At 36.5% G+C, this 26,234-nt stretch overlaps 1 protein-coding gene across 2 annotated transcripts in view; it reads left to right on the forward strand.

Moving 5' to 3' along the window:
- ATP10D (ATPase phospholipid transporting 10D (putative)) overlaps positions 1–26,234 on the forward strand; it is a 103,240-nt gene that overhangs the window by 64,201 nt on the left and 12,805 nt on the right. For both annotated transcript variants that reach the window (XM_001372310.5, XM_016423265.2), the window contains 9 exons: positions 2,489–2,727; positions 6,140–6,328; positions 7,685–8,294; positions 9,516–9,622; positions 11,452–11,578; positions 12,903–13,087; positions 20,632–20,917; positions 21,163–21,239; positions 25,589–25,714. In XM_001372310.5, the coding sequence (XP_001372347.4) occupies positions 2,489–2,727; positions 6,140–6,328; positions 7,685–8,294; positions 9,516–9,622; positions 11,452–11,578; positions 12,903–13,087; positions 20,632–20,917; positions 21,163–21,239; positions 25,589–25,714 (1,946 nt within the window). The remainder of the gene's footprint in view (positions 1–2,488; positions 2,728–6,139; positions 6,329–7,684; positions 8,295–9,515; positions 9,623–11,451; positions 11,579–12,902; positions 13,088–20,631; positions 20,918–21,162; positions 21,240–25,588; positions 25,715–26,234) is intronic.

Consider the following 26,234-nt stretch of genomic DNA (forward strand, 5'->3'; position numbering starts at 1 on the left):
CAAGACATTGAGTATTAGAACAAACACCACATTAGTGACAGGGCATTCTGTGAGAAATCTTAGGGAGCTTTTCTCCCTTCTTGTGTCTTCAGATACTTCCTTCAGTCCTTTAGGAAATTGTGATTTCATTTATTTTATTGCAAGCACTTTTAAAAGGGTTATCAGCTATATGCCATTGTAACAAGCCCATTCACTTCCTAATATTACATTCTGTGTTGGGAATGTTTGGGGGATAACGTATGAAGGAAAAAAATTGGAGAATTTAATTGGTAAAATGAAGTACTCTATCCAGCATGAGCTCGTTGATAGAGGGAAGACTGGTTCCTTGTTTAGTGGTATTTTTTTTTTACTTTCTGCATAGTATATATAGGAAAGCAAGAAATATTTCTCTTATATTGAGATATGTATATAAACTATACTTTGAACTAAACTTTGTTATTCAAATGGAATTATAGTACTAGTTCCAAAAGCTTTGTCATTTCATATTAGTGGCCAAGTATTCTCTACCTGGAACAAGTGAGAGCAGTCTGTGTATCAGAGGCAAGATTTTAACTCAGTTGGCTTCAAGTATCTGTAATTATCATGAACAACAAATGCCAGATAAATTTTAGAGGCCAATAATATAAGAATTTATTAAAGAGAGAAATCATTAAGAATGGATGTGGTCAAAGAGGTTCACATGCTAAAGGAAGGCTTTAATATATAGAAAACAGTGAAGGAGAATTGTAAATAAGCCAGTGAAAGAAAGAATGCTCATGGCATGTTTGTGGAATGAGGAGTAGACTGGTTTGGCCATAATGGAGGATTATGGAAAAGGAGGAATGTAAGGCCATCCAAATGTCCTCTTCCCCTGAAGTGGTCCTCTCCTTACTGATCTTTCTGAATGCAGACTCTATTTGACTGATGAATCTCAGCTTTCTATGAACTCGTCTTCATTTTCTTCTCCAACAATTTCTACATTTTTCATTATCAATTCCATGAGCTAATTTAATATGTGAGCAATGATACCAAAGATGGTGAAACTAACACAATTGTATAAGGACCTACACAACTCTCTTGTGTTGTGGATGCTTTTGTAAAATTTTTCACATACACCATATCACCTGGTTGAAAATTATGAAGAAAATAATCCAATGGACCAGATTGGATCAATCCTCCTATAAAAGTTAGAATTAAATCTCAATAATAAAAAATCATATTTTAAAGAGATTTATTAAATGATCATATTATGCAGTTCTCTAAACAATTGTAATGCACTTAAATATGAAGCAAGTTGACAATCTACTCCTAGGAGACATGTATACATAGTCTTACAAGTTACAGGTAGAAGCTATGATAATATTCTATTAATAAGAATTCTCTAGACATATCATATTTTGGAATTCAATATATTTTCGCTTCAAAAGTGAAATCTACTGAAACTTGGGGAAAAATACATGAAAGGCCAGTTGTTGACCCTGAATCAGAGAGAGAGAGTTCAAAGGAAATTTTAAAATAAACTAATCCAAATTCCTCCTTTTAGAAAATCAGATTAACATGAATTCATCAAGGTCATATCCTATGCCAGGAACACTGGTTATACATAGAAAGGCAAAAATAATCGGTGCCACCAAAGAGCTATATTCCTATAGAAAGCAACAAGAAAACAACTACATACATGCACATAATATATATATATATGTATGTTACATATATATACCAATATATGTTGTTTTACACAATTATTTCTGTGTGGTCTTCCTCATTATGAAGTATAAATTGGAGACCCTCTCAGAGGGAATACACTGACATTGGTAGAAAAAGATAGAGGAGGACCAGAAAAGACTTCCTGCAGAAAGACGCATTTGGAATAAGACTCAAAAGAAGCCAAGAGACAAAATTAAGGTAGGAGAAACTTCTAGGCATGGGAAACAGCCTGGAAAGACAGGGGTAGAAATGGAAAGACTAGACAACAGATTTGATGTGAGGAGTCAAAGATGGCACCTAAATTTCAAGTCAGAATGATTAGAAAAATGGCAGTGTCTTTGAACAGCAATAAGAAAGTTAGGAAGAGATAAAAACTTAAAGCTAAGGAAGGCAAAAACCTAGAGAAGTTTTAATGACTTGGCCTATGGCCCCAGATAGAATAGAAGCAATCAAGATATACAAAAGCATCTGTCGTTTTCTTTAAATTTTTAACAAAAGCATGTACATGTTTTCATTGCTGTTTTCCTTCTCGGGATACAGTGTCCTATTTTTTTATGTTCTAATTCATTCTCTTGACAGCCTCATAAAAGGAAGACTACTATCTTTATTTTGTAGAAAGCATAATTAACTCATCCAGTTTCATAGTCTGGTAGGATTTAATCTAAAATTGAAGTCTTCACTTTGTTAATAGCTCTTTCATTTTTAACAAAGAAATCCAATGTTTAAATGAATCTCTTTGGCATTCAAAAAGCAAGTCAATCTTCTTGTACCCTAATTGTCAAATGCAATTTCTTTCCATTAGCCAAGAGGCTAGAGTCCTACCAGGAAGCTTCCTCCGAAGATGAGGATTTGGCAGACACCCCTAGTGGCTCTCTCAGCAATATAACAAAACCGAAGGCACACAGCTGCAGGACAGCTAATAGTGGGCCTTTGAAAAGTAAGTCCTTGAACCATCTTGCTGGGAGCTGCTTTGCCCTAGGAGGAGAAGATGGCGCCATGGATGCATCCCTCTCCAGACAGGCAGCTTTCAGTAGCCCCATTGTAAGTATACAGATGTGTTTTGAATCTCACCCAGACATTATTATGTTGAAAGATCACACTCCTTATTGCTCCAAATCAAAACATCTTTGTGGAATTGAAAAGAGAAATACTTTCCTGTAATGAAAATTTGAATAAACAAAACCCGAATTCATCATTTTTGAAGATGGACTTGGCTGACTTGGAGAAAGAGATAAGTTACATCCAACAGATGAAATGGAGCCTTGAAGAAAGTGATTTAATGTCCAGACTGTGAAGAAAACTTCTTGGGTTTAAAATGTGTCTCATTCCCTCTATGAGGATGAAAAAGATGTCTTTATGACTCCACACAGAATTTCTGCCACTATCTGACTGCCATGCCCCTTTCTCCGAGCAATTCTCTCCAATTTATTGTAGTTGGCCACTGTAATATCAAAGAGGGTATAGGTCTGAGTTCTGGAAGATTAAGGGACACATTTATTTTACAATCATTTGGTCGATAAATATTTACTAAAGCACCTATTATGTGCTATGTAGTATAGACTCTTGCCCAAGACATGGAGAAAAGAAATGCTTCTTTGGAGAAATCAGGCTATTTATTTAAGTTTTAGAGTATTGCTACATAAAAGCCTTTGTTTTACACAATGTATTTTGAAATAATTTTGAGAAGTTTTGCAACGAACATGGATTGTAACTATAGAAATCATCTAGTCCAACCCCCTTGAGTTTTCCTATAAAGAAACTAAAGGAGTTGAATCACCAAGTGGTTATCCAAAGTCTAAGTATCCAGATGACATACCGACATCAACTTCCAGATAACTTTTTTCTACAATGCTTTCATCCTGGTTTTGGCAGGAGATGTGTGGTGTGACTGGATTATCCAGGGTTCTCATTCACTCAGGAGAGAGACTCTGGGCGACTAGACTGTATCTAGTGATATAAGTGGTCAACAAAGCCTGATTGATTTACTCCCTTTCTCTGACTCCTAAATTCCACCATGACAAGTTAAACCCAAGGCATCTAGCCTGGGGTGAATGCTTTATTCCTCTCTGCTTTTCTGAGAAGTAATAAAATGATAAAAGAAAATAGCATCTCTCTAGATTCATCTGCCTCAACTCTTCTCTCCACAGCCTGGTCAGAAGGATTTTTAAATGTTCTTTTCTTCAACCATCTGGAATTTTACCGACTTAACGTTTTCTATGTATCCTGCCTTAGTCACATTTGGACTCCTGTTTAGTCAGAAGTAAGGAACAAGGATGAAGTCTAGCAAGGTTTAAGTCACATACCTTGGCTCCTGGTCTGTTCTAGCCTAGCTTTATGTTCCCAACTGATAGAAGCAGTTTTCAGAAGAGTTGTCCTAACCTCCTCTCTCACCTCATTTCCATATGTTTCACTTGTACCATTGCCCAGTGTTTTGAAGTTTGCTTGGAATCCAACATGACTTGAAAAACCTGCAAAAATCTTCAGTCAACTAACTGGTAGAGGGCAAAACTAGAAAATGTCAGAGGGCTCAGTCTGCTATCTAATTTAGACTTAAGTAAGGAAAAAAAAGTGAAAGCCAAGTCTGAGACCAAGTAGTTAAAAGGGAACCTGAAACAAAGAAAGTAAATTTTAAATCGTTAGACTATTCATTAAATTATAAGCTCATTGTGAACAGGGATTGTTTTATTCTTTGTACTTGTATCCCCAATACCTAGCACAATACTTAGCAGCAAGTATGTGCTTAATAAATATTTGTTGATTGATCAATTTATTGATTAACTTTAAAATAGACCAATGAAATCACACCAAATATATCACTCTTACTATAACCACTGGGACTTTGTAGCTCACAGTTGTTTTTGAGTGAATCTTTTAGAAATAATGTAGTGTTTTCTATCCTAATCAATGAAGATTACTCTCATGTCAGAATGAGACTTGAGAAGTAGTTTATAGGATGGGAATTTTTTTTTTTAATTTTTTTCCAAACCCTAAATTTTTTTCCTAGTTGTCTGAATTAATCCATTGACTTAGTTGAATTTTTAAGTGTGATTTTTCAGTCATTGAGATCACTTCCACAATAAGAACCATGAAAGCCTCAAAATAAATTCAACCAACACAATCATATTTTTTTATAAATTTCTAATGTCATTCAGGGCAGATATTTAATCTCATGAAATATTGATAGATTTGCAAAATGTTTGAGCAGATATTATTAGATCACCAAGATTCAATGTGCATTCTTTAGTTAACATTGATACATTTTCTGGGAGCTATCTTTTCTAAGGTTAGGGCAGGAGAAATCTGACTTAATCTACTAAATAGGTTTCTTTGTGAAATAATTTAGCTTTTAAATTATAGTAGCTTGTATCAGGAACTCATGTAATAACATGAGTAAATTAAGGCTATTTCTAATAGGTAAAAAGATGATCTCTGATGCTACTATTAGTTCTATAGTTCTATAATCTTTCTAGCATTATGTCGCACTAAAATGGGTAGAAGCATGAATTAAGCTAGTGATTCATGGAGACTCTTTGCTGTAGATATTTCCTGTATGATTAGTTCTGTTAAATGAAGGTGGAGAATTGATGTGTTATAGTAGGAGGGGCACTGTACTTAAGAGTCAGAGGACCTAGGTTCAAATCCAAAGCCTGACACTTATTATCTATGACAAAGAAAAGGAAGGAAAAGATGGAGAGAGGAAAGACTTTTGAATTTAAGTGCTGATATTTGGATTTAAGTGCTGACTGTCTTCTATGAATTGTGGGAAAGTAACCTCCCTGAGGCTTAGTTTCTTCATTTGCAAATAAACATATTCACAACCACCATCTTCATAATATTTTTGTGAGGAAAGGATTTTGAAAGTCTCCAGTTGACCTATAATGGCTCGAGATGAACCATTAATATTAGGGGTTCTTCATGAATTCTAATGTATATATGAATTGGATCTTTCATTGGCATATGCTTCTATTATGAATATTAGTTAATATTTCAAACCCAGTAACATGTCAACTTCCCAGTCCCTATTCCAAAATAATGAGCTTTCTATAGAATGGATATCAGTAGCAAAAGTAGCATGACAATGAAAACTTAGAGCTATTTCTGTGTTCTTTCACAGTGTCATCTATATGTCATTTCTCCACCAAAATAAGTAGCAGTCCTTCCAATGGAGAGGGGGGAAGCAAATATAAAGATAATGGGTGCCATAATTGTTGTTATCCTTTTTTGTAAACACATAACTTTTTGGTGAATTTTCTTTTTGCTTTGCTCTTCAAATGTGTTATTCCCTCAATCTCACTAAGCCACATAGAATTCTCTAAAAAAATAGTTAATGTTGTATAGTCCTTTCTTTATAGACTATATCTCATTGCAAAAACCATCTTATGTGAAATTAAAACCACAGAAGCCTAAGGACTTTGCTTGTGATCAATACCTTTTGTGATGATTTGACCAACAGGAAACTGATGTTGTTCCAGACACAGGACTTTTGGCCAAATTTAGCCAGATCACACCTCAGTTATTCACACTGCAAGATAAAACTGACCAGGATCTGTCAACAGAGACTTTGTACATAATTGATTTCTTTCTTGCCTTGGCAATTTGTAATACAGTTGTAGTTTCATCTCCCAATCAACCACGACAAAGGGTAAGTTTTTTTCATTTTTTCATTCAACCCAATCCCAAGCTACTAAAGAAAACACTAGGTTTAGATGTCTTTCCACCACCCAGTTGCTATGTGAAAATTAATTGTGTAGTTGAAATGTAACTAGTAGTAATAACTTGCTTTTATATAGTGCTTTAAGGTTTGCAAAGACTATATATATACATATATATATATAATGATACAAATGATACAACATTACACAGAATGTTGTATCATTTGATGTTCTCCAAACCCTGTGAATTAGGTAATATTATTATCCTCATTTTACAGTTGAAGAAACTGAGGAAAACTGACATTTGCTTAGGGTTACATCCAAGTAAATGTACAAAATAGGATTCAAATTCAGATCTTCCTAACTCTTTTTGTCTAGTTTGAAAGATACAGAAATTTCTCCAGGATTTGCAAATAAGTTTTAACACTTTGCTTATAGTGGGTCATTTATTCAGTTATTATTTAGTATTGATTTTATGGAAGGCACTGTGCTAGGAACTATAGGGCATAGAAAATTAAGTAAAAGGTAATCCCTTCATAAAACTAGCTTTGTTGTCTTCTATCCAAGTAACCATATGGGAGTATAAGATTATTACACATTTGTTCCTTTTCTTCAAGAATCATAATTATACATTGACTTGGAAAATTATTTTATATAGTTATACACATGAGTCTCTAATCTACTTTTTGTTATGTAGGATATTTAGAAAGGATTGAATAAGATAAATGAAAGCTACATGTATACACTAACATCAGTTGGTTTCATTTCCATTTTAATTTCCTGGTAAAACTACTGACAATTTAAAAATTTGCCTAGCTTGAGTTTCAGTTCCAATGAGTTCACCAAAACTACTGCAATGAGAACTAAGTTGTTTTGTATGTTTGTCATTAGCATTGTTTTTGGTGGGGGCAATAGAAGGTTGTGAATCTTTGTGACCCTTAAACTTGCAAAGTGAGGAAAATGGACTAAGCCTCTAAGGTCTTTTCTATCTCTAAATCTAAGATCCTATGAAACTTGAGTTGACTTTAACACATAATTAAGTTGCTTGACAGGTTTAGCATTGTCACAAAAATCTAAACAGACAGAAACTAGATCATATGCAAAAGAAATCAAGCTATAGGCAAATGAGAATTCTTTCATAAAATAAAAGACCATCAGGAGACATAACATTGGAACTGTTGTTTTTGTGTGAATTCTTTCCCTGCTACCTTATCCATGGAATCTACAAATATGGAATAAACTAACCAATGTTTCTTGGGTTGGTAATTTTTTTTCTTGCAAATCCAGTTCCAATAAATGTGATAAACTCTTTTGACTTATGGTGTGTTATATTTTGTTTCTCTTAGTTGAGACTCTCTTCATTTGGTAGAATGCCCATCACATCCTTAGAAGAAATTAAAAACCTCTTCCAGAGGTTATCTGTCCGAAGATCAAGTTTTCCATCCCTTTGCAGTGGAAAGGAACCATCATCTGGAGGTCCAAATGCCTTTGTGAGCAGACTTTCTATTTTTAATCGATCAAAGCTGGCCCCACCCTCTGAGGAAGATGCTTCCCAGTTAAGTGAATTGACCCAAGGTGCCAGCGAAACAACTTGCCTCCAAGACCAAGAGAAATTAGAAGCCGCTGCAGGCAGCGCCAGTGGCAGTGTGGACTCTAGCCAGGAGCAGTCACTTGCCTCAGATTTGCACTATGAAGCAGAAAGTCCAGATGAAGCTGCATTAGTGTATGCAGCACGGGCTTATCAGTGCACTTTACAGTCCAGGACACCTGACCAGGTTATGGTTGACCTGGCTGCTTTGGGACCTTTAACATTTCAACTTTTGCACATTCTTCCTTTTGACTCTGTGAGAAAAAGAATGTCTGTGGTGGTCAGGCACCCTCTGTCCCACAAGATTGTGGTATATACAAAGGGGGCTGACTCGGTCATAATGGAGCTCCTGTCCTTAGCATCTGCAGGTAGGTACATGCCCAACTAGTGCCTTAGTCTCATCATCTCAGACATGCTCTGCACTAGGTGATTATAAGACCAGATGGCCACATGTCTGTGACATCAAACTCTCCAGGCTGTTATTGTATAGCAAGTTTAACTTTGAAATCCATCACGTGGGAGCCAATCAAAACTGATGCATAATGTAAAATGTATATGGTTGGACTGAATATATGATTTGGTTGTTGCCAGGGATTTAGTTTCTAAATCCCAAAATGAATTACTAAAGTAATTAGAATTTAGAGTAGTTTGTTTTTACAATAGAGGGAAGATATTAAGGAAGAGAGAAAAGGGGAGAAAGAGAGAGAGAGAGAGAGAGAGAGAGAGAGAGCTCTGGCTTCCTATGAGCCAGGTAGAAATTCTAAGCCCCAGCCAGGGGAAAGGAGTCTCAAGATCATGGGCCTTTCTTGGAGGTTCACACCTCCAGAAAGGCAGGAAACTAAGTCAGCCTTTAACACACCATGGTGACCATCTAAAAGGAAAGCAGTCTGAGGTCTCTTGCACGAGTTCCACCAAGCTCAAGAGACTGATCCTCCAGTCCAACTCCGAGTCAGAGTTCTTTGATCTATATTGCCTCTGTGGTCCTTTATTTAAAGATCTTTTTCTCTTGTTACACCTCACCTAAATTTCATGTCTACTAATCACAGCAGATGCTCCTCTCCAGAATTTCCCACTCACTATATGAAATGGGTGTTCACACCTTTTTTGGTTAGATTTTACCTTTTGTGGTTAGATCACACCTTTTGTAGTTAGTTCATGCCTTTAGTAGTTAGTTCACGCCTTTAGTAGTTAGTTCACACCTTTTTGTGGTTAAAATGGGTAGATCTACTTTAAATACTGAGTTAACACTTTTGGGGATCTAAAAATAGACAGGCAATTACAATTCAATCTTCCCAATAAAGGAAGAGCTAAGTATCTTCATTGTTACAATCAGGAGATAGCTAAATCCAATCTTCACAATAGGTATATCCAATTCTAAGTGCCAACTTCTATTCCTAAAGAATTCAATTAGAAATGGACTAGTTCTTTTGTTCAGCAGCTCTTTCATTAGGTGTACTTTGGTCATTCAAAAATGAAAATGCCACAACATGCTTTATCCTTTCAGGCTTAAATTAAGTAACTTTCTGAAAATGTTTGTAATAGAAAAAGTGCATCATAATGCTCCTTTTGTGTTTTCTTAATCATTTTAGATGGCCAGACTTTGGAAAAACAACAAAAGATAATCAGGGAGAAAACCCAGAGACATTTGGATGACTACGCCAAAAAAGGGCTTCGCACTTTATGTATTGCCAAAAGGGTGAGGTTTGTTCACTGAATTTCCCTCTTTCCATAGTGGTGTTGAGCATTTAAAAACTACAACTCATCTATAATAAGGTGCCATTGATCTGAATCCCTGTTATTTAAGGTTTTAGCTTAGAGTGTAGATGTGCTTTAAGTGTAAACACAGGGCTCTTCTCCCTGACTGCCACCTCCCTCTGACCCCTATATTCTGTGGTTTTGGCTAAAGGAAGCTAGTAAGGAAATGGGATTTGTATGATCTTTTATCCCCAAGACAAGGAAAACAAATGATTAATCAATAATTCTAATTTAATTAATAAAATATTTAATTGATAATATTAAAGTAATAATAAAGTAAGTATTAATTAAGGTGATATTATACAGCAAAGTGATATTGGGGAATTAGAATTAACTATAATTCACAGGGATATTTCAAATGAGAGCTTGATACAAACAAGGAAACACTCATAGAAAATGAAGGAAGCTAATGAATTTGTGGTCTACATTTAATGAATTATAAGTAGGATTTTTTTCTTTACTGATTTAATAGGCAGTATTCATTCTTTGCTATGGCAAAAAAAAAATTACAACCCATTTGACAACCTTTTGATAATGAGATGTAAAATGGTAGACTGGCTAAGGTCTTGGACTAGGGCTCAGGAAGGCCAGAGTGCAAATCTGATATCAAATAAATATGAGCTGTGAGATCCTGGGCAAACATTTCTGTCCAGTTCTATGATCTTCTCTCCAAAGCAGGCTAGGTTGGCCCAGAGACAAGACATACCTTCTATAGCAAACCTCTCTAGCTTAATAGGACCTGTCAAAACTCATATTACCCTGGCATAGCCTTCAAGAATCCTTCAGGATCAACTCCACATCAGCACAAGGCAATAGAGGAAATTAGGAGGATATTGTAGCTGCCTTCAAATATTTGAAGGTCTGGTATCAGCAAAGAAGAATAAGATTCAATCTGTGTACCTAAGGAGGGCCACCAGATGGAATTAACAGGGAGGTAGACTTTGGTTTAATTTCAGGAAGAACTTCCTAACAAGCGGAACTGTAAAAAAATGGAATGAGCTACTTCTGAGGACCTTAGATTGCCTATATAATTATTTTAGCAAAAGCCAGGAACTACTGAATTGCCTAGGGACTTGGACTAAATGATTTCTATGGTCTCTTTCAATTCTAATTTCATGATTCTTCCAGGACAAAATACCTTGCATGAGTGTTAATCCTTTTGGTACATTCTAGAAAGCCTTACTTTTATCATCATGATGATAATAGCATTTATATAGCACATTATGATGTGCAAAGTGCTTTACAAATATTATCTCATTTTATCATCACAGCAACCCTGGGAGGAAGGGCCTATTATTATTCCCATTTTATATATGAGGACCACAGAGGTTACATGGCTTGTCTAGAATCATGTAGCTAGAAAGTATCTGAGATGGTATTTGAACTTGGGATTTCGGGATTCCAGGTCTAGTACTCTACCCACTGTGCCACCTGGTTATTAAAATGTACTTTACCCAAGTAGCTCTTTTCTAGCTTTCTCTCATTAATATAGTCTAATTTGACAAATAAGTTGTTACCTTAGAAATAAAGAGTCTTGACCTGAATGAGTGAGATAGAACCCAAGTGCATTTCAAGTAGGTTGGTGAGGGAAGTCCGGGGTTATTTCTGACTAGAGATGACAATGAAAGTGCCTGGGAAAGGGCACACTAAAAATGAACTGCTTACTTTAAAATTTTGCCTATGGACATATGGTGGACCTAATTAATAGGCTGGAATTAGAGACGTATGGAGTAGCTATAAAAGTACTTTTCCTTCCCTCTTTCCACATAGGACATGAGTGACACAGAGTATGCTGAGTGGCTAAAGAATCATTTTTTAGCAGAAACTAGCATTGACAACAGGGAACAATTACTGCTTGAATCTGCCATGAGACTTGAGAACAAATTAACATTGCTGGGTAGGTGGAAAATAATTACCAATTCAATTCAACAGGCATTTATTAAGTAATTGTTATACAAGAGATGAGGCAGCTATGTGGCACAGTGGAGAGAGCACTGGGCTTGGAGTCAGGAAGATTCATCTTCATGAGTTCAAATCCAGCCTCAAATACTTATCAGCTGTGTATAACCTGGGCAAGATACTTAACCCTATTTGTCTCAGTTCCTCATCTATAAAATGAGCTCAAGAAATAATTTTGCAGGATGTTAGGATTGTCAAACAAAATAGAAATATAAAAATAATTTCTGTCTTCAAAAATTGTGGGTGGAGGAGTGATAGCAATTTTGCTCTAAATAAAAGTATTTTGTCACTTGAGAAATGAACAATTTGCCCTTCTTTTTTAATCTAACAAAGATTGCAAGTAAGCAAATAGAAGAGTACATATATATATATATACTATTCAATCCAAAAATTATTCTGCCTACCCCTTTTACTACAACCTCACCAAACTTTCAATCCACCCTATTCCATTTTAAAGGAGAGAGCACTGATTTGTAGAGAACCCAAAGCCATCAACCTTGTAATGGTCATTTCAAAATTAAATTCAATGCAAAGTGCTAGTTGCTTCTTTTTTGACTTCATCCCACCCTCTGACACCCATTTCAGCTAAAGTTATATAATTTACATCATTAGTCTAAAAACTTGGATATTTTTATTCTGGGTTCAATTTTGATTCACCAAGAAATTCCCTTTTTCCTACCCCAACCCCTTCATCCTCATTCTATTACTGATTCCCTACTTCTAAGCTGGAAGAACACTCCATACGCACAGATTTTTATCACCAACATCTGGCCTCTTTATCGACTTGGCCATGCTCACCTTCTCTGCATTATTGTAAATAGCGTTTTCATATTAGAAATTCAGCCTTGTTCTCTAGATAAGTACCCAAATTGACCAAGTCACACAGTCTTTACTGACCTACAGTCCTTGTGAGTAATCATGGTCTGGGTTCATTTATTATTTTATAGAATGAGCTTTTTAAGAACTTTTTAAGAACTTTAGCTTGACACACTGGCTTCTGCCTCCTGCAGAATCTCCCTCTTCTCCCTGTCTCGGCCCAAATTTTAACTCTATATGTAATAATTTTTTCTCTAGAGTCTATGAAGAAATTCCATAGTATATGGAGCCTTCTCTGGGCTGGCGGATACCAGTTGCAATTTGTAACATCAGTGTTAAAACTGTTTACTAGAACAGAGTCAGGATGGGTAATAACAAGTTTACTCTATGGACTTCCATTGGTTTTGGTTCCTTAAATGCCCCTGTTTTACATTACCCTGTTGTAGGTGCTACTGGCATCGAAGATCGTCTGCAGGAGGGTGTTCCAGAGGCGATAGAAGCCTTGCAAAAAGCAGGAATCAAGATCTGGATGCTGACTGGAGACAAGAAGGAGACAGCTGTTAACATTGCTTATGCTTGCAAACTACTGGAACAAGATGACAAAATCTTTATCTTCAACACCCAGAGTAAGGTGAGTAGAAATATTATCAGCTAGTTTTAGCTTTGGGTGGGATATGTAGTCAATGGGAGCTGGAGACAAAAGAAACTGAATAACCAGGAAATGTCCATTTTGTTGTTACAAATATAAACCACTAGAAATAAGTCTTGATCAATGATACATGTAAAACCCAGTGGAATTGCTCATTGGCTATAGGAGGGAGGGGGAGGAAAGAACATGAATCATATAACCATGGGAAAATATTCTTAATTAATTAAACAAATAAATAAAAATTTAAAAATATATAAACCACTACACGGTAGTCCTGTATTTGGCAGGCTAACATGCATCACATCTCTAACAGCAACTATTTACTAAGTGCCTACTATGTACCAAGCACTATGATGGTAAATGGGGGAGATATAAAGTTTGGATAGGATGGCTAGGTGGTACAGTGTGTAGAGAACCAGACTTAGAGTCAGAAAGACTTAATTTCTTGAGTTCAAATCTTATTTCTGTTACTAATAATGGCAAGTCATTTAACCCTATTTGCTTCGGTTCTTCATTTATAAAATGAGCTAGAGAAGGAAATGACAAATCACTCCAGTGTCTTTGTCAAGAAAATCCCAAATGGGAGCATCTGGGTAGCTCAGTGTATTGAGAGCCAGGCCTAGGGATGGGAGGTCCTGGGTTCAAATGTGGCCACAGACACTTCCTAGCTGTATGATCCTGGGCAAGTCACTTAATCCCCATTGCCAAACCTTCACTGCTCTTCTGCCTTGGAATCAGTGCATAGTGTTCAGTCTAAGGTGGAAGATAAGGATTTAAGAAAAAGAAAGAAAGAATCCCAAATAGAGTCAAAGGGAGGAGGACATGACTAAAAAATGACAACAAAATGTTTGGATAAGGGATGGTTCCTATCCTCAAGAAACATAGTCTAGCAGGAAGATGAGATACTGATGAAGCTATAATTAATCACTAAGTATTTATTAAGCACTTACTATGTGATAGATGTCTTAGAAATGGACAACAAAAATATCCTATATGTGATTGAAAAAGGAATTCTAGAATTTCTATTTGGAAGGGACCTTACAAGTCATTCAAAACAATCTGGTAGCATCCTCTGCCTGAACAACTTGCAGATGAGGAACATGATACTTAGGTTAAGAGACTTACCCAAGCTCGCCCAAATACAAGGCAGATTTGATTTTGAACCCAGGGAGTCCTGACCCCAAAGCCAGTGGTCAACTTATACCACACTGCCTCACCCTTCAGAACTCCTTGGAGCTGCCCTCTTTTGCCCTAGATCTTGCGCTTATTGCCTTGGAATATCAACTTCAGGGCAGAGAAGGAAGTATAAAAATAATGGCAACATTAAGTGCAGAGTGAGATTCCCTTATTCCTTTCCAGTCCCCATGGAGCACCACCCAACTGAGTCACATGTTCTTTCTTAGAAAACCACATCTGCTGAGCTATCTGCATGAGCCTAGTAAGGACTAGAGGCCATTGGCTCTTCTTAACTCTTTCACTGGCCAAAGGAGAGAGATGCAATATAGCCACAAGCCTGGTGGCCAAGGGGGTACCTGGAATGGAGGAACCTCAGATCATATGGACTTGCTTGGCAGAGGTGGTCTGGGTAGTAGCACCCCTACCCCAAAGTAGTTAAAGTATATTCCCCTATTTGGTCTCCTGTAGCCTTTATGACATCCTACTATACCCACTTATTAGGGAAATCAACAAGTATTTATTAAGTGCTTACTATGTGCCGGGCATTATACTAAGTTCTGAGAATGCAAACAAAGGAGCCCTCCCCCCCCCCAAATTCTATGCCTTAGTCACTGTTCTAAAGGAGCTAATAGTCTAATGGGGGAGATAGCATGAATGCAGTTATGTACAAACAAGATATATCCTCAAACAGATTGAAGATTGAATTGGAGATGTCAGAGAGAAGACAGTGAAGTTTCAAAGGACTGGGAAAGATTTCTTGCAGAAGGTAGGACTTTAGCTAGAACTTGAGGGCAGCCCCAATGTAGAAAGGAAGAGAGAAATTCTAGACATGGAGGGGCAGCCAATGAATATTCCTAGATGGGGGAAAGCATTGTTTGGGATGAACAGCAAGGAGACCAGTGTTGCAGAGTGCATGGAGGGGGATAAGATGTAATTCTGGAAAGTGTAGAGGGGCACCAGGTTATAAATGGCTTTAGAAGCCAAACAGAGTATTTTATATTTGATCCTGAAGGTAATAGAGAGCGACTAGTGTTTATTGAATGGTGAAGTACTATCTTTTGGAAGATTCACTGAGTGGCAGATGAACTGGAATGGGGAGAGACCTAAGGCAGGGAAATCAACCAGTCAGACTAGAAGGATATTGCAATGGTCCAGGTATGAGGCAATGAGTTTCTTCACCAGGGTGCTGTCAGTCTCAGGAGAGGAAGGACCCTATACAAGAGAGGTTTCAAAGTTAGAAAAGACACGTCTTAGCACCTGATTGGAAGTGGGAGGTAACAGAAGATGAGGAGTCCAGAATTATTCTGAGATTATGAATCTGGTGACTAAGAGGATAGTGGTATATGGTACTTTCCATAATAATAGGGAAGATAGGAAAAGGGAAGGATTTGGGGAAAACAACTCTCTGCCAGTTTCCTCCTTAAAAAATGAAAATAATAATTGACCTACCTCACAGGATTTTTGTGAAGATCAAATGAGATAACATGTAAAGTGCTTGGTAAATCATAAAGGTAAATGCTGTTACTATTATTATTATTACTATTATTTTTTATCAACAAAAGGCATTCAACCTGAATGATCTCAGATGCTAACGTTGATATTCCTCTTACATTTTATGGGTCCACTCCATCAGTTGTTATTTAGATAAGGAGGCCAGGTTCATCTTCCCCACTACCCTTCCAAATCTCCACCTGCTGACTAATGGCTTCCTCTTCAGCCTTTCCACACTTAGCTAGGTTAGAAACCTGGACAACATGTTACCTGTCATGAATGCCACAGTCAGAGCCCTTCCAGCTTGCCCAAGCAGGGTAGAGTCTTCACTCTGAGCATAGCTTTCAGTGCCCAAGAGTTTAGATTACCTCTAATGCCTAAAAATTTCCTCTCTCAAATTTTTGTAAAAAGTGTGTACAGAAGATGATTTCTTGTTAGCAGCCAGTAATACTTTGTTAACAATATTTCTTGATATCCTTTTTAAAGCCAGGGACTTCAAGAATACTCAAATATTCAGTTACCTTAGAGAATTTGGCTACATTACCCCGACTTCTTCAGCCCCTCCTTCCTTTGTACACTGGCCTGATCTCTGCCATTCAGAATCCTCAACCACCATCAAGACTTCGCTTCAATGCTACCTCATCTCTAATGCTTTCTCCAACCACTTTCCACCAGCCTTGTAAGGTCCTTGAGAGCACACGCCGATTTTAGTCTTTGTATTTCCAGTCCTCTGTGCAGTTCTTGGCATATACACATGCTTAATAAATATTTATTAAAGATCTCTGCCCTCTGGTGGTATTACTATGCCATTGCTTCTGGTAAATTGAAAGGCTTTAAAACATTGTATCAGGCACAGATTCTTCCACCCTTACCCACAAACTAGGTATTTAATAGGAATTTCTGTATTCAAGACAAATTTAGATTTAATCTGCCTTTCCAAACTTCCTTCTCACTTAATCCCCAACAAAAAGCTTTTCTTCTAGAAGGCAGATATATCTTTACTCTGCCCACATTTGTTCTCCTTTCCTGCTAAGGGAATTTTGGTCATTTTTCTCCATCTCTTGCAATGCTTACCTATCCTTCCTCTCTACCAACTCAAGTCCTAACCCGCTGATCCTTCCCAAGCTAAAACAGGTCACAGTGCTTTCTCTCTCCTCAGGAATCCCATCAAATTTAATACAAATTATTTGGCCTAGAGCTATTTTAATGATAATGATAACAAGCATTTAAATAACATTTGGAGGTTTTCCAAGTATGTATATAGGATGTTCTGAAAGAATTTGGTGCAGTTTTAAGCCACTTTGAATTTTATGTTATTGAAGCTTGAATTTGAATGAATACATTTAGGATGTCCAGTATTATCTCATTTGGACCCCACAAAAGCCCTGTGAAATACTTATTATCTCCATTTTACAGGTGAGGAAACTGAGATCAAGAGAGGCTAATTGAATTGCAAAGAGTAATAGGCCTATAGTCTGAGGTGGAATTTGAATTCAGTTCATTTTTGCTCCACATCCAGTGCTCTATCTGTTATGCCATGTTTATGGATCTAGTTGTGTCTGTTTGCTAATTTAAAAAATGGTCTCTTGACTCAATAAAATAAAAATAATGCATCAAAAGCTCTCTATATGATAAAGTGCCACCAGGCATATGTTAACATCAGAGAAGATTCTATCACACATCCATTGCAGAGAGAGTCATTCAGTGGCATGCTGGGTACTGGCATTCAATATGCAACAAGTACTTATTGGGATCTTCCTTCAAGGTAGGTCCTAGGAATATGGACAAAAGGAAGTCTCTGCCCTTGAGAAGCAAAGCCTTACCTACAACTGGAAGGAAGGAGTCAGACTAGAAGAGAAGTTCTCCACCAGTAACTGATCCCAACAAGGCTCAGCTTCAATGGAATTGAACTGACAGTTGAAAACCTCTATATGCCAAGACCATCAGGCCACCTCTGCAGAGTGTTCAAACTAGGACCCCAACAGCTGAGCCAACCCCAGACTCAATACAAGTGCTGGACAACATTCTTTATGTTCCAGGCACAGAGGTAAGCTTTAGCACATAAACAAAATCAAGGGGAAAAATAACCCCAAATGAGCAAAAGAGAGAAAAAATCTGATGCTAGAAAAATATCCCAATGGGAGAGATGACCAAAATACAAGCTCAGAAGAGGATAGAAATACAAAAATGAAAATGTGCACAGCCTCAAAGGAAAATGTTAAAGAATGTCAAATCCAAAATGAACCTTTGGATGGACTTCAAAAAAGGATGGGTAAACAAATAAAAAAAAAATTTAGGGAAAAAATTAGAAAGAAAATGGTAGAAAAAATCAACAGCTTAGAACAAAAACTTACTGAAGAAAACATTTTGCTAAAAAAGGAAATATAATACCTCCAAGGTCCATCAAAGAAAAACTCCCTACGAAAGGAAATACAAAGCATCAAAGGAGAAAATGGCTCCCTCCAAAATAGAATTGGACAAATAAAAGCAAATGACTTCTTAAATCAGCAGGAAACAGTAAAACAAATTCAAAAAAATGAAAAAATAGAAGAAAATGTGAAATCTCTCACTGGAAAAACAACTGACCTTAAAAATAGATTGAGAAGAAATAATCTAAACATCACTGGATTGCTTGAAAACCATAATCAAAAAAGAAACTGGATATCATGTTGAAAGAAATCAGGGAAAACTGCTCTAATGTTCTTGAACAAGAAGAGAAAATGGAAATTGAAAAAATCCATCAATCACCTCCTGAAAGAAATCCAATATTTAAACATCCCAAGACTATGGCAGCCAAATTCCAGAAATTCCAGAGAAAATACTACAAACAGCCAGAAAAAAAAAACAACTCAAATATTGTGGAATTTTTATTAAAGGATTAGATGACATGGGCTATATTTCCAAAGGCAAAGGATATAAACTGACAATCAAAAATCACCTACAGAGTGAAACTGAGCATAATATTCCAGGAGAAGAAATGAATGTTTAATGAAATAGAGGAATTCCAGACATTCCTGACAAATGACTTCAAATCTGGTGCTCTTTGCAGCCTACCATACAATATCCCTCTCATTAAAGGTATTCCTTCTCTCCAAGCAGATTGTAACCTCCTTGCAGAAGAACCTGTCATCGAAGTCTTTGAATTTAAACAATACCTAATGTGTCATTTTGAACATTGTAGGCATTGACAGATGCTTGACTGATCTGAGAATGTCTTATGTGGTCTCATTGTGACTTGGGGTTATGAAGTTCTGGGGTCAGATCTCTTCTCAGACCTATATTAGCCATGTAATGCTGGGTTATTCACCACTCTGAGCCCCAGTGTCTTTATCTACAAACTGCTTATAATAATATCTACTATGTTTGGAGGATCAAAATAATGTCTATAATGCACTTTGCAAACCTAAAAGATACATTGCTATTTCACTATCAAATTTTTTAAAATTGTGAACAAAACCAGTGTACATTTTCTTTTATGATAACGGTGCTTTCTTGATAATAACATGCCATTCCCAAGGAATGTCTTAAGAGTTATTATCAGTTTCTTGGACAGATGAAAAGTAATTTCATCTGCCTCATTTCCTGCTCAGGCTTTGTGCTGCCATTGATTATTCTCTGTACTAGGCAAAGCAACCATCTGAACATGTCAATGCCTCCTTTGGAATGCCCTTCCTTTTGCCTTTCATTCACCCATATCATTCAAGGCTATTTAAGTTCTACCTTTTTCTTGAAGTATTCCCAATTACTACATTGAATTCCCAATCACTGTAGCCTTTGCCCTTCTTAACACTGGTTTTCGCCTGTATCTAATAATTTAGCACTACTTAATGCCTTCTACTATTAGTAATCATTATAATTGGCTTATCAGAATCCCCCTTAATGACAGTGTCTTTCCTCTGCTGCATATCTCTAAGTTATCCTGTACTTAATCTTGTTCACATACAGTTGCTTGCATCTTGTTTCCTCCATTGAACTGTGAGCTTTTTGAGAGAGGGACTGCTTTTTGTTTTAGTTTGCTTTTCTTCATAAGCCCTAGCACTTAGTGCAAGTCTGTTTCATAGAAGGTGCTTAATAAATGGTAGACAACTGATTGATATAGAATTGTAAACAGAAAGCTGGCTTCTGAAGCAGGACCACCTGGGTTTAAATTCTGCCTATGATACTTATTGTCTGTATGAGGCTGAGAATGTCCCTTAATGAGCATCCATATAGAGGGCAGCCGGGTGGCTCAGGAGATTGAGAGCCAGTCTAGAGACAGGAGGACCAGGGTTCAAATCTGGCAACAGAAATTTCCTAGCTGTGTGACCCTGGGCAAGTCTCTTAACCCCAAATGCCTAGTCCTTATGGCTGTTCTGCCTTAGAACAGTTACTTAAACTTTACAGTTTATGAGCTATTTCACAAAGATGATATCATTGAATAATGGAGGTACCTAAGTATAGTGCATTTATGTTGTATCTCATTTGACTTCTTTTTAAATTTATTCATTTTGTTTTTCCCTGCTGTCCAATATATTTTTCTCTAGATAATTCAATGGTTTGACTAATTCCTTCCCCCTACCATAAATGCACAAGCAAAAACACTCCAACACCTACATTCATGCATATATAGAGCTCTCTTCAAAACTTTTTGATTGCTGAAATTCTATAGATTAATTTCCACATGAAAGTAAATTGATAGATGCAGCAAGTGCTGAGGGAAAAGACAATGAAATGCCATGAGTGTGTGCACATCCAAGTTATTGGTGCTTAATGCCTATTTCTCTCTCTCTCTCTCTCTCTCTCTCTCTCTCTCTCTCTCTCTCTCTCTCTCTCTCTCTCTCTCTCTCTCTCTCTCTCTCTCTCTCTCTCTGTCTTTTAAGGAGGCCTGTGAGATGTTGATAAATAGGACTTTAGAAGAACTTAAGCAAGATGCTCAAAGTCCTCCAAATGTTCAGTCTTCTGGCACTCATATACCTCAGCTTCGAGCTGGGCTCATTATCACTGGGAAAACACTGGAATTTGCACTGCAGGACAGTCTACAGACTCAATTTCTAGAGCTCACTGGATTGTGCCAAGCTGTTGTCTGCTGTCGAGCAACACCTCTACAGAAAAGTGAAGTGGTAAAGTTAGTGCGAAATCAGCTCAAAGTGATGACCCTGGCCATTGGTGAGTGTGAGCCTTCTTTTACCCATTCCATCCTACTCAATTTGTGTGACAAGATCTCTCAACTCCTCTCTTTGGCTGATTTTCCTTGCACAGGCTTTGGGGAAATTGGGATAAATAGGGGATTTGTTTATCAAAGTCAATAAATTAAAATTTCTCAAATTCAAGTCTTCCTACATCCTAAACTTATATTGTTTTCCCTTCTTTTTAATGCCTCCCGTCTCCCATCTCCAATTGCCTCTGGAAAGGTGATGGAGCCAATGATGTTAGTATGATACAAGTTGCTGACATTGGAGTAGGAATTTCAGGCCAAGAAGGCATGCAGGTTAGTGAATGATGTGTGCGTAAAAGTCCCTGTGACCTCTACAAACGACTCATTTCCCCAAAGGAGCCTTCTCTATGGCAAAACTTCAGTAAAGGAGAGACTCTTAGATTTGCTAGGTGGGAAACTGAGTAGCTAATCCAAAAATAATTTGCTAATTTCTTACAGTCATACAACAAGTCATTCTGCCTGAAGCTCTCTTTCTTTCTTCAGTAAAAAAAAAAGTAATACATATATGCCTCTTATCAACTTTGAAGAAAGGTTATTAAATATTAAATTACTTATTATATATAATATAATAAATATAAATATGAGGTAGGATTAGTGGAGAATAGAAAACTAAATCCCTAATTAGAAAATTACATAATTATAAATTAAATTATTAAAAATATTATTAAAGTCAATGATGTGTCATTGAGAATCATTTAATAAATGCCTGCTATGTGCAAGCCACTATGATAGGTTTGGGGAGAGATACAAAACAAGGTTCCAACCCATATGTCTCCATTGTTTAGCAAGATAATGTATTATGAAAAATGAAAAAATATGCAACAAGCATAAAATACATACATAATTATTCTAGTAAAGAATAGAGTATGTCATTTCATTAGGGATCATCATGACCTCTGACTTTATTGATAAGGAAAACTCCAGTGAAGAAACGACCTTGGCTGATGCAGATTTGCATGTACTTTTGTAACTTAGTAAGAGGTATCTAGATCCCTGAAAGATTGCCCAGGGTTATAAAGCCAGACAGGACTTGAACCCAGGAGTTCTTGACTCTAAGGCAAATTATCAGCTATTCTACTCTGTTTCTTTAGAGTTTATGGTAATTAACTTTATAATAGTTTTGTGGTTCAGAAGGTACAAAATTCTACATGATGTCAGAGAAAAAATAACTAAATTGGAAAAGATTTTAGGATATCCACCTTGATCATCTTCTTTCAGGATTGTTATTTTCCAACATGGCCAATGTCTTGATTTGTTTTGCTGAATTATTATTTTTTAAATAAAAGAGGGCTTATAATTAGGGATCTACTTTTTAAGCTCCACTAATCCTACCTTATATTTACATGTTGCTTTTAGTTTTTTTCTAGGTAACCTCATATTGATTCATTATAAACTCAAAACAGGTTAATGAGGAAGATAGCAGATATCCTCATTTTACTAATGGAAATAAATAATTTTAACTTACATTGTAAATGGGGAAATAAAAAGGGTAGTAAAAATATTACCCTGGGTTCTTTTCTACACTTTGGTTTATTCATTTTTTGCATTTAAAATAATTCTTTGATGCTTTTTTAAATATATCTATCACTTCTCACAAACTTACCCCTCATCCCTAATTAGAACCTCTCCCTTATTTTAAAAAAAGTACAGTTCAGAAAAACAAATCAACACTTTGGCCATATCTGAGAAAGTACATCTAATTCTGCATCTTTAGTCCATCACCTCCCTTCCAAGTGGTGAGAAGTATGTTTTATCAATAGTTTTCGGCAATTAATATCATTCATTTCTTTGAGTAGAGTCCTGAAGCCTTTCAATAGTTTTCTTTTACATTATTCTTTTGGTTATCATATACGTTGTCCTGGCTTGGCTAAGATGACAAAAAGAAAAAGCAGCATTGATCCAAATGTTAAACAGCAAGACTAGCTAGCCATGTTGACTTTGAATCATTAATAAAAACTCTTTGAATCCAGTCAATTCAATCAGCTCTGACCCCATCTAGTTGTATCATTATCTATTCCACACCCCTCCATCCTTTCCAGAAGAATAATGTAAGACACACATAAAATGATTTTTATAATCTAGATAACTATATCTGTAATATTCCTCAGTAGATTAGAAATGCTTCCTCAAAAAGGTTGTCTAGAATGTTGTGTTCTTAATGAAAGTGTTCTGACTCTTCAAAATCATTGAAAGACTGAATGACTTGCCCATCCTGAATATTAAATGTTCACTCACCATCTCTTTGATGATCTATTCCAGAAATTTCCTAGTTAACCTCTGTCTTATAGTTTCCAGATTCTGTTCTATCCTTTTTTAAAAAATTGTAACAACATTTGCTCCTTTTTAATCCTAAAGTATTTTTTCATTCTCCACTCTTTGAATACTTGAGATTGTAGTTCATCTTGGCTGGGTAACTTGAATTCATAAATGGCAGCTAGGTGACCTCTAACTCTCTCTTACCTTATCTTGGGTATCAAAGAAGTATCATCTGAGCATTTGGGAATATTTGGAGTATAAGATGATCTTAAGTTGTGAATTTCCATAAGGTATGTAAGTGAAAATATGAAAAGTACAGATGCAGTGTAGATTGTTTTACTAAGTGGTAGACATTGGGAAAATGACATATTTTCCAGGGAATATAAGGTGAGGGAGAATCCCCTCTTTATACCGTCCTTCTCCAAGGAAAAGATTGTCTCTTATCTATTTCTGGAGAATAGACATATGATGTAAGAAATGGCCCAACCCTGATTGTTTATGACACCCCAAAACTTTTTTTAATAATGCCATGAAAATTTATAAGTAAATTCACATAATTCAGGAACACTTGTCTTCAATTGCTTAGCGTAGCTGAAAGAGCACTAAATCTACAGTCAGAGCATGCAATTTCTCCTTCCAACTCTTTCATATATTAGTTCTGTGATCTTGACTGTTGTAGGACATTTTTAAAGTTTATCATCCATTAAATCCCTACTTTGATGCCTCATTGTGGTATGAAGGTAATCCTGAGTTCTCAAAGCATATACCAGTATAGTACAAGTTTTGGCTAGCTGAAAGATCTTGTTCTTAGAATGGAACTTGTGTCTGTTATTTGAGGCTTAATTTAGCTAAGCACAGAGAAACATCACTAGAAAGTCAGGCAGGAGAGGCATTTTTTGTTCATAACAACAAAAAAAGACATAAATACCAGACAGTGTGATGATATGGAAAGGTTTTAATCATCAAACCTGGGTTCAAATCTCAGCTCTTCTTCTTACTACTTGTGTGACCTTGAGCAAATCAAACCTCTCCAGGCTTATGTAAAATGAGGGGTTTGAACTGAATGATGTATAAAGTCTTTCCTAGCTCTAATATATGATTTTGCAATCTCTAAAGGAGACACACACTAAATGGTAAGTATGTCTATGAAGGAAAATTTCCACACTGATGAAATTAGAACTCAGCAAGATTGTTCATTCTATACATTATGTAAGTATATGCCACTTGTGCAATGAGGAAAAAGTGCTTAGAAACTGGCCGGGAACTTTAAAAAATATTTTTATTGCTACCATTTTTATATCACTTACATTTCCCAGTCTACTTTTCCTCCATTATAGAGTTATCCCTTATAACAAAAAGAAAAAAAGGAGAAAAAATGTCACCAAACCTAACCAACATTGATTCTCTAAAAATTCCACATCCATCTTTCCTATACATTTTTGAAGATGTCTTCTCAGAACTCATCTTTGGGACTAAGCTCATTGTTTAGAATTTCAGTTATTCTTTTCATCCCTAGTTTTATGCATATTTTTCCTGGTTCTCCTTACTTCACTTTGCATCAACTCATATTTCTCCATATACTTCTTAGTATTCATTCTCTTTATCACTACTTACAGCACAACTTATTTAGCCATTCCCTAATTGATGGTCATTGACTTGCATTCTATTTCCTTGCTACTACAAAAGATATGCAGGCAAGCTTTTATAGGGAAATCTCTACTCTGGTGTGTGTTCTTTAGTGTGTACTATCATCACGCCAACTCCTTGCAGAGAATAGCTTTCCAAGATGTTCTTTCTGGGTGACTAGACTGCTGGGTAGGTAGCCAGGGATTATTACAGCCCCACATGCTGATAGACTTGGGGAATAGAGATGGATAGATTCTGACATAACTCTCGTAGAACAATTGAGAATTTGGATCCCATTTTGCCTGAAATATAGACTGAGTTCCCAACAGATTATTTTAAAGTCATGTGAGATGGTAGCAGTGACACTTAAAGCTGTTCCCCAGAAAATGAAATAGAATTAATGCTGTCAGACACTAATGTAGGAAAAATTCACTGAGGAAGAATAGAACAAAGGGGGCTGAAGGATATATGAGCACAAACACAATCTAGAGAGAGTGGAGGGGAGTGAGTCAGGTATTTATAAGGAGTAATGAAGTGATGACAAATCTGATTAGTACATATTGATAAAATGAGAAATGCCCACGCAGAACTTTTATTGCCCTCCTCTAATTTCCTCAGCTCCTTCTATATGCTTACTAAGTTTTGAATGGCAGAAATGGCTAACTTAAGAGTTTTCAAGCATCTCTTCTGATGTGTCTTTCATGTTTCCAGAATAAGGTTTTCTTCTTTTCCCTCTGCAGGCAGTGATGGCCAGTGATTTTGCAGTTTCCCAGTTCAAACACCTCACCAAGCTCCTCCTTGTTCATGGACATTGGTGTTATACCAGACTATCTAACATGATTCTCTATTTTTTCTACAAGAATGTGGTATGTGACACTAAGGGACCTCATTCTACACTTTCCCATCACTCTCATTGGTACTGGTGCATTAAAGAATGCTGACATAATCCTGAATTTTGAGGGTTGAGGTCTGGAGAAGTGATAGCAGGACCATTAATTGCTTTACCAAAAATAATCAAAGGAATGCTCTATGTGTCAACTACTGGCAGAAAATTGCTAGGCTTGTCCATCAGCTAGGATTTGCTGTTCCCTGTACATCTAAATTCAATTAAGTCTTGTCTGGTCCATTTAAAATCTGATTTGAGACCCTCCACAAAAGGGTTCTGACAAGGGGAAGAGTTTGACTCTGACTTTGAGAAAACTTTTGATTTATCCCCCATCCCCAACTAGAGAGAACAAAATTGCATTCAGAAAAAAAGGAACACTACTGTATGGTTTAGTTTATTAGCAAACCTTTACAGTTATAGCTTAAGTTGGGGTAGAAGACCTCTACAATATATTCAGAAGCACGACTTTATTATTCCTAAGGGATATTGAGAGAAGTCAG

Source organism: Monodelphis domestica, chromosome 6 (assembly GCF_027887165.1).
Source record: "Monodelphis domestica isolate mMonDom1 chromosome 6, mMonDom1.pri, whole genome shotgun sequence".
Classification (NCBI taxonomy): Eukaryota; Metazoa; Chordata; class Mammalia; order Didelphimorphia; family Didelphidae; genus Monodelphis; species Monodelphis domestica.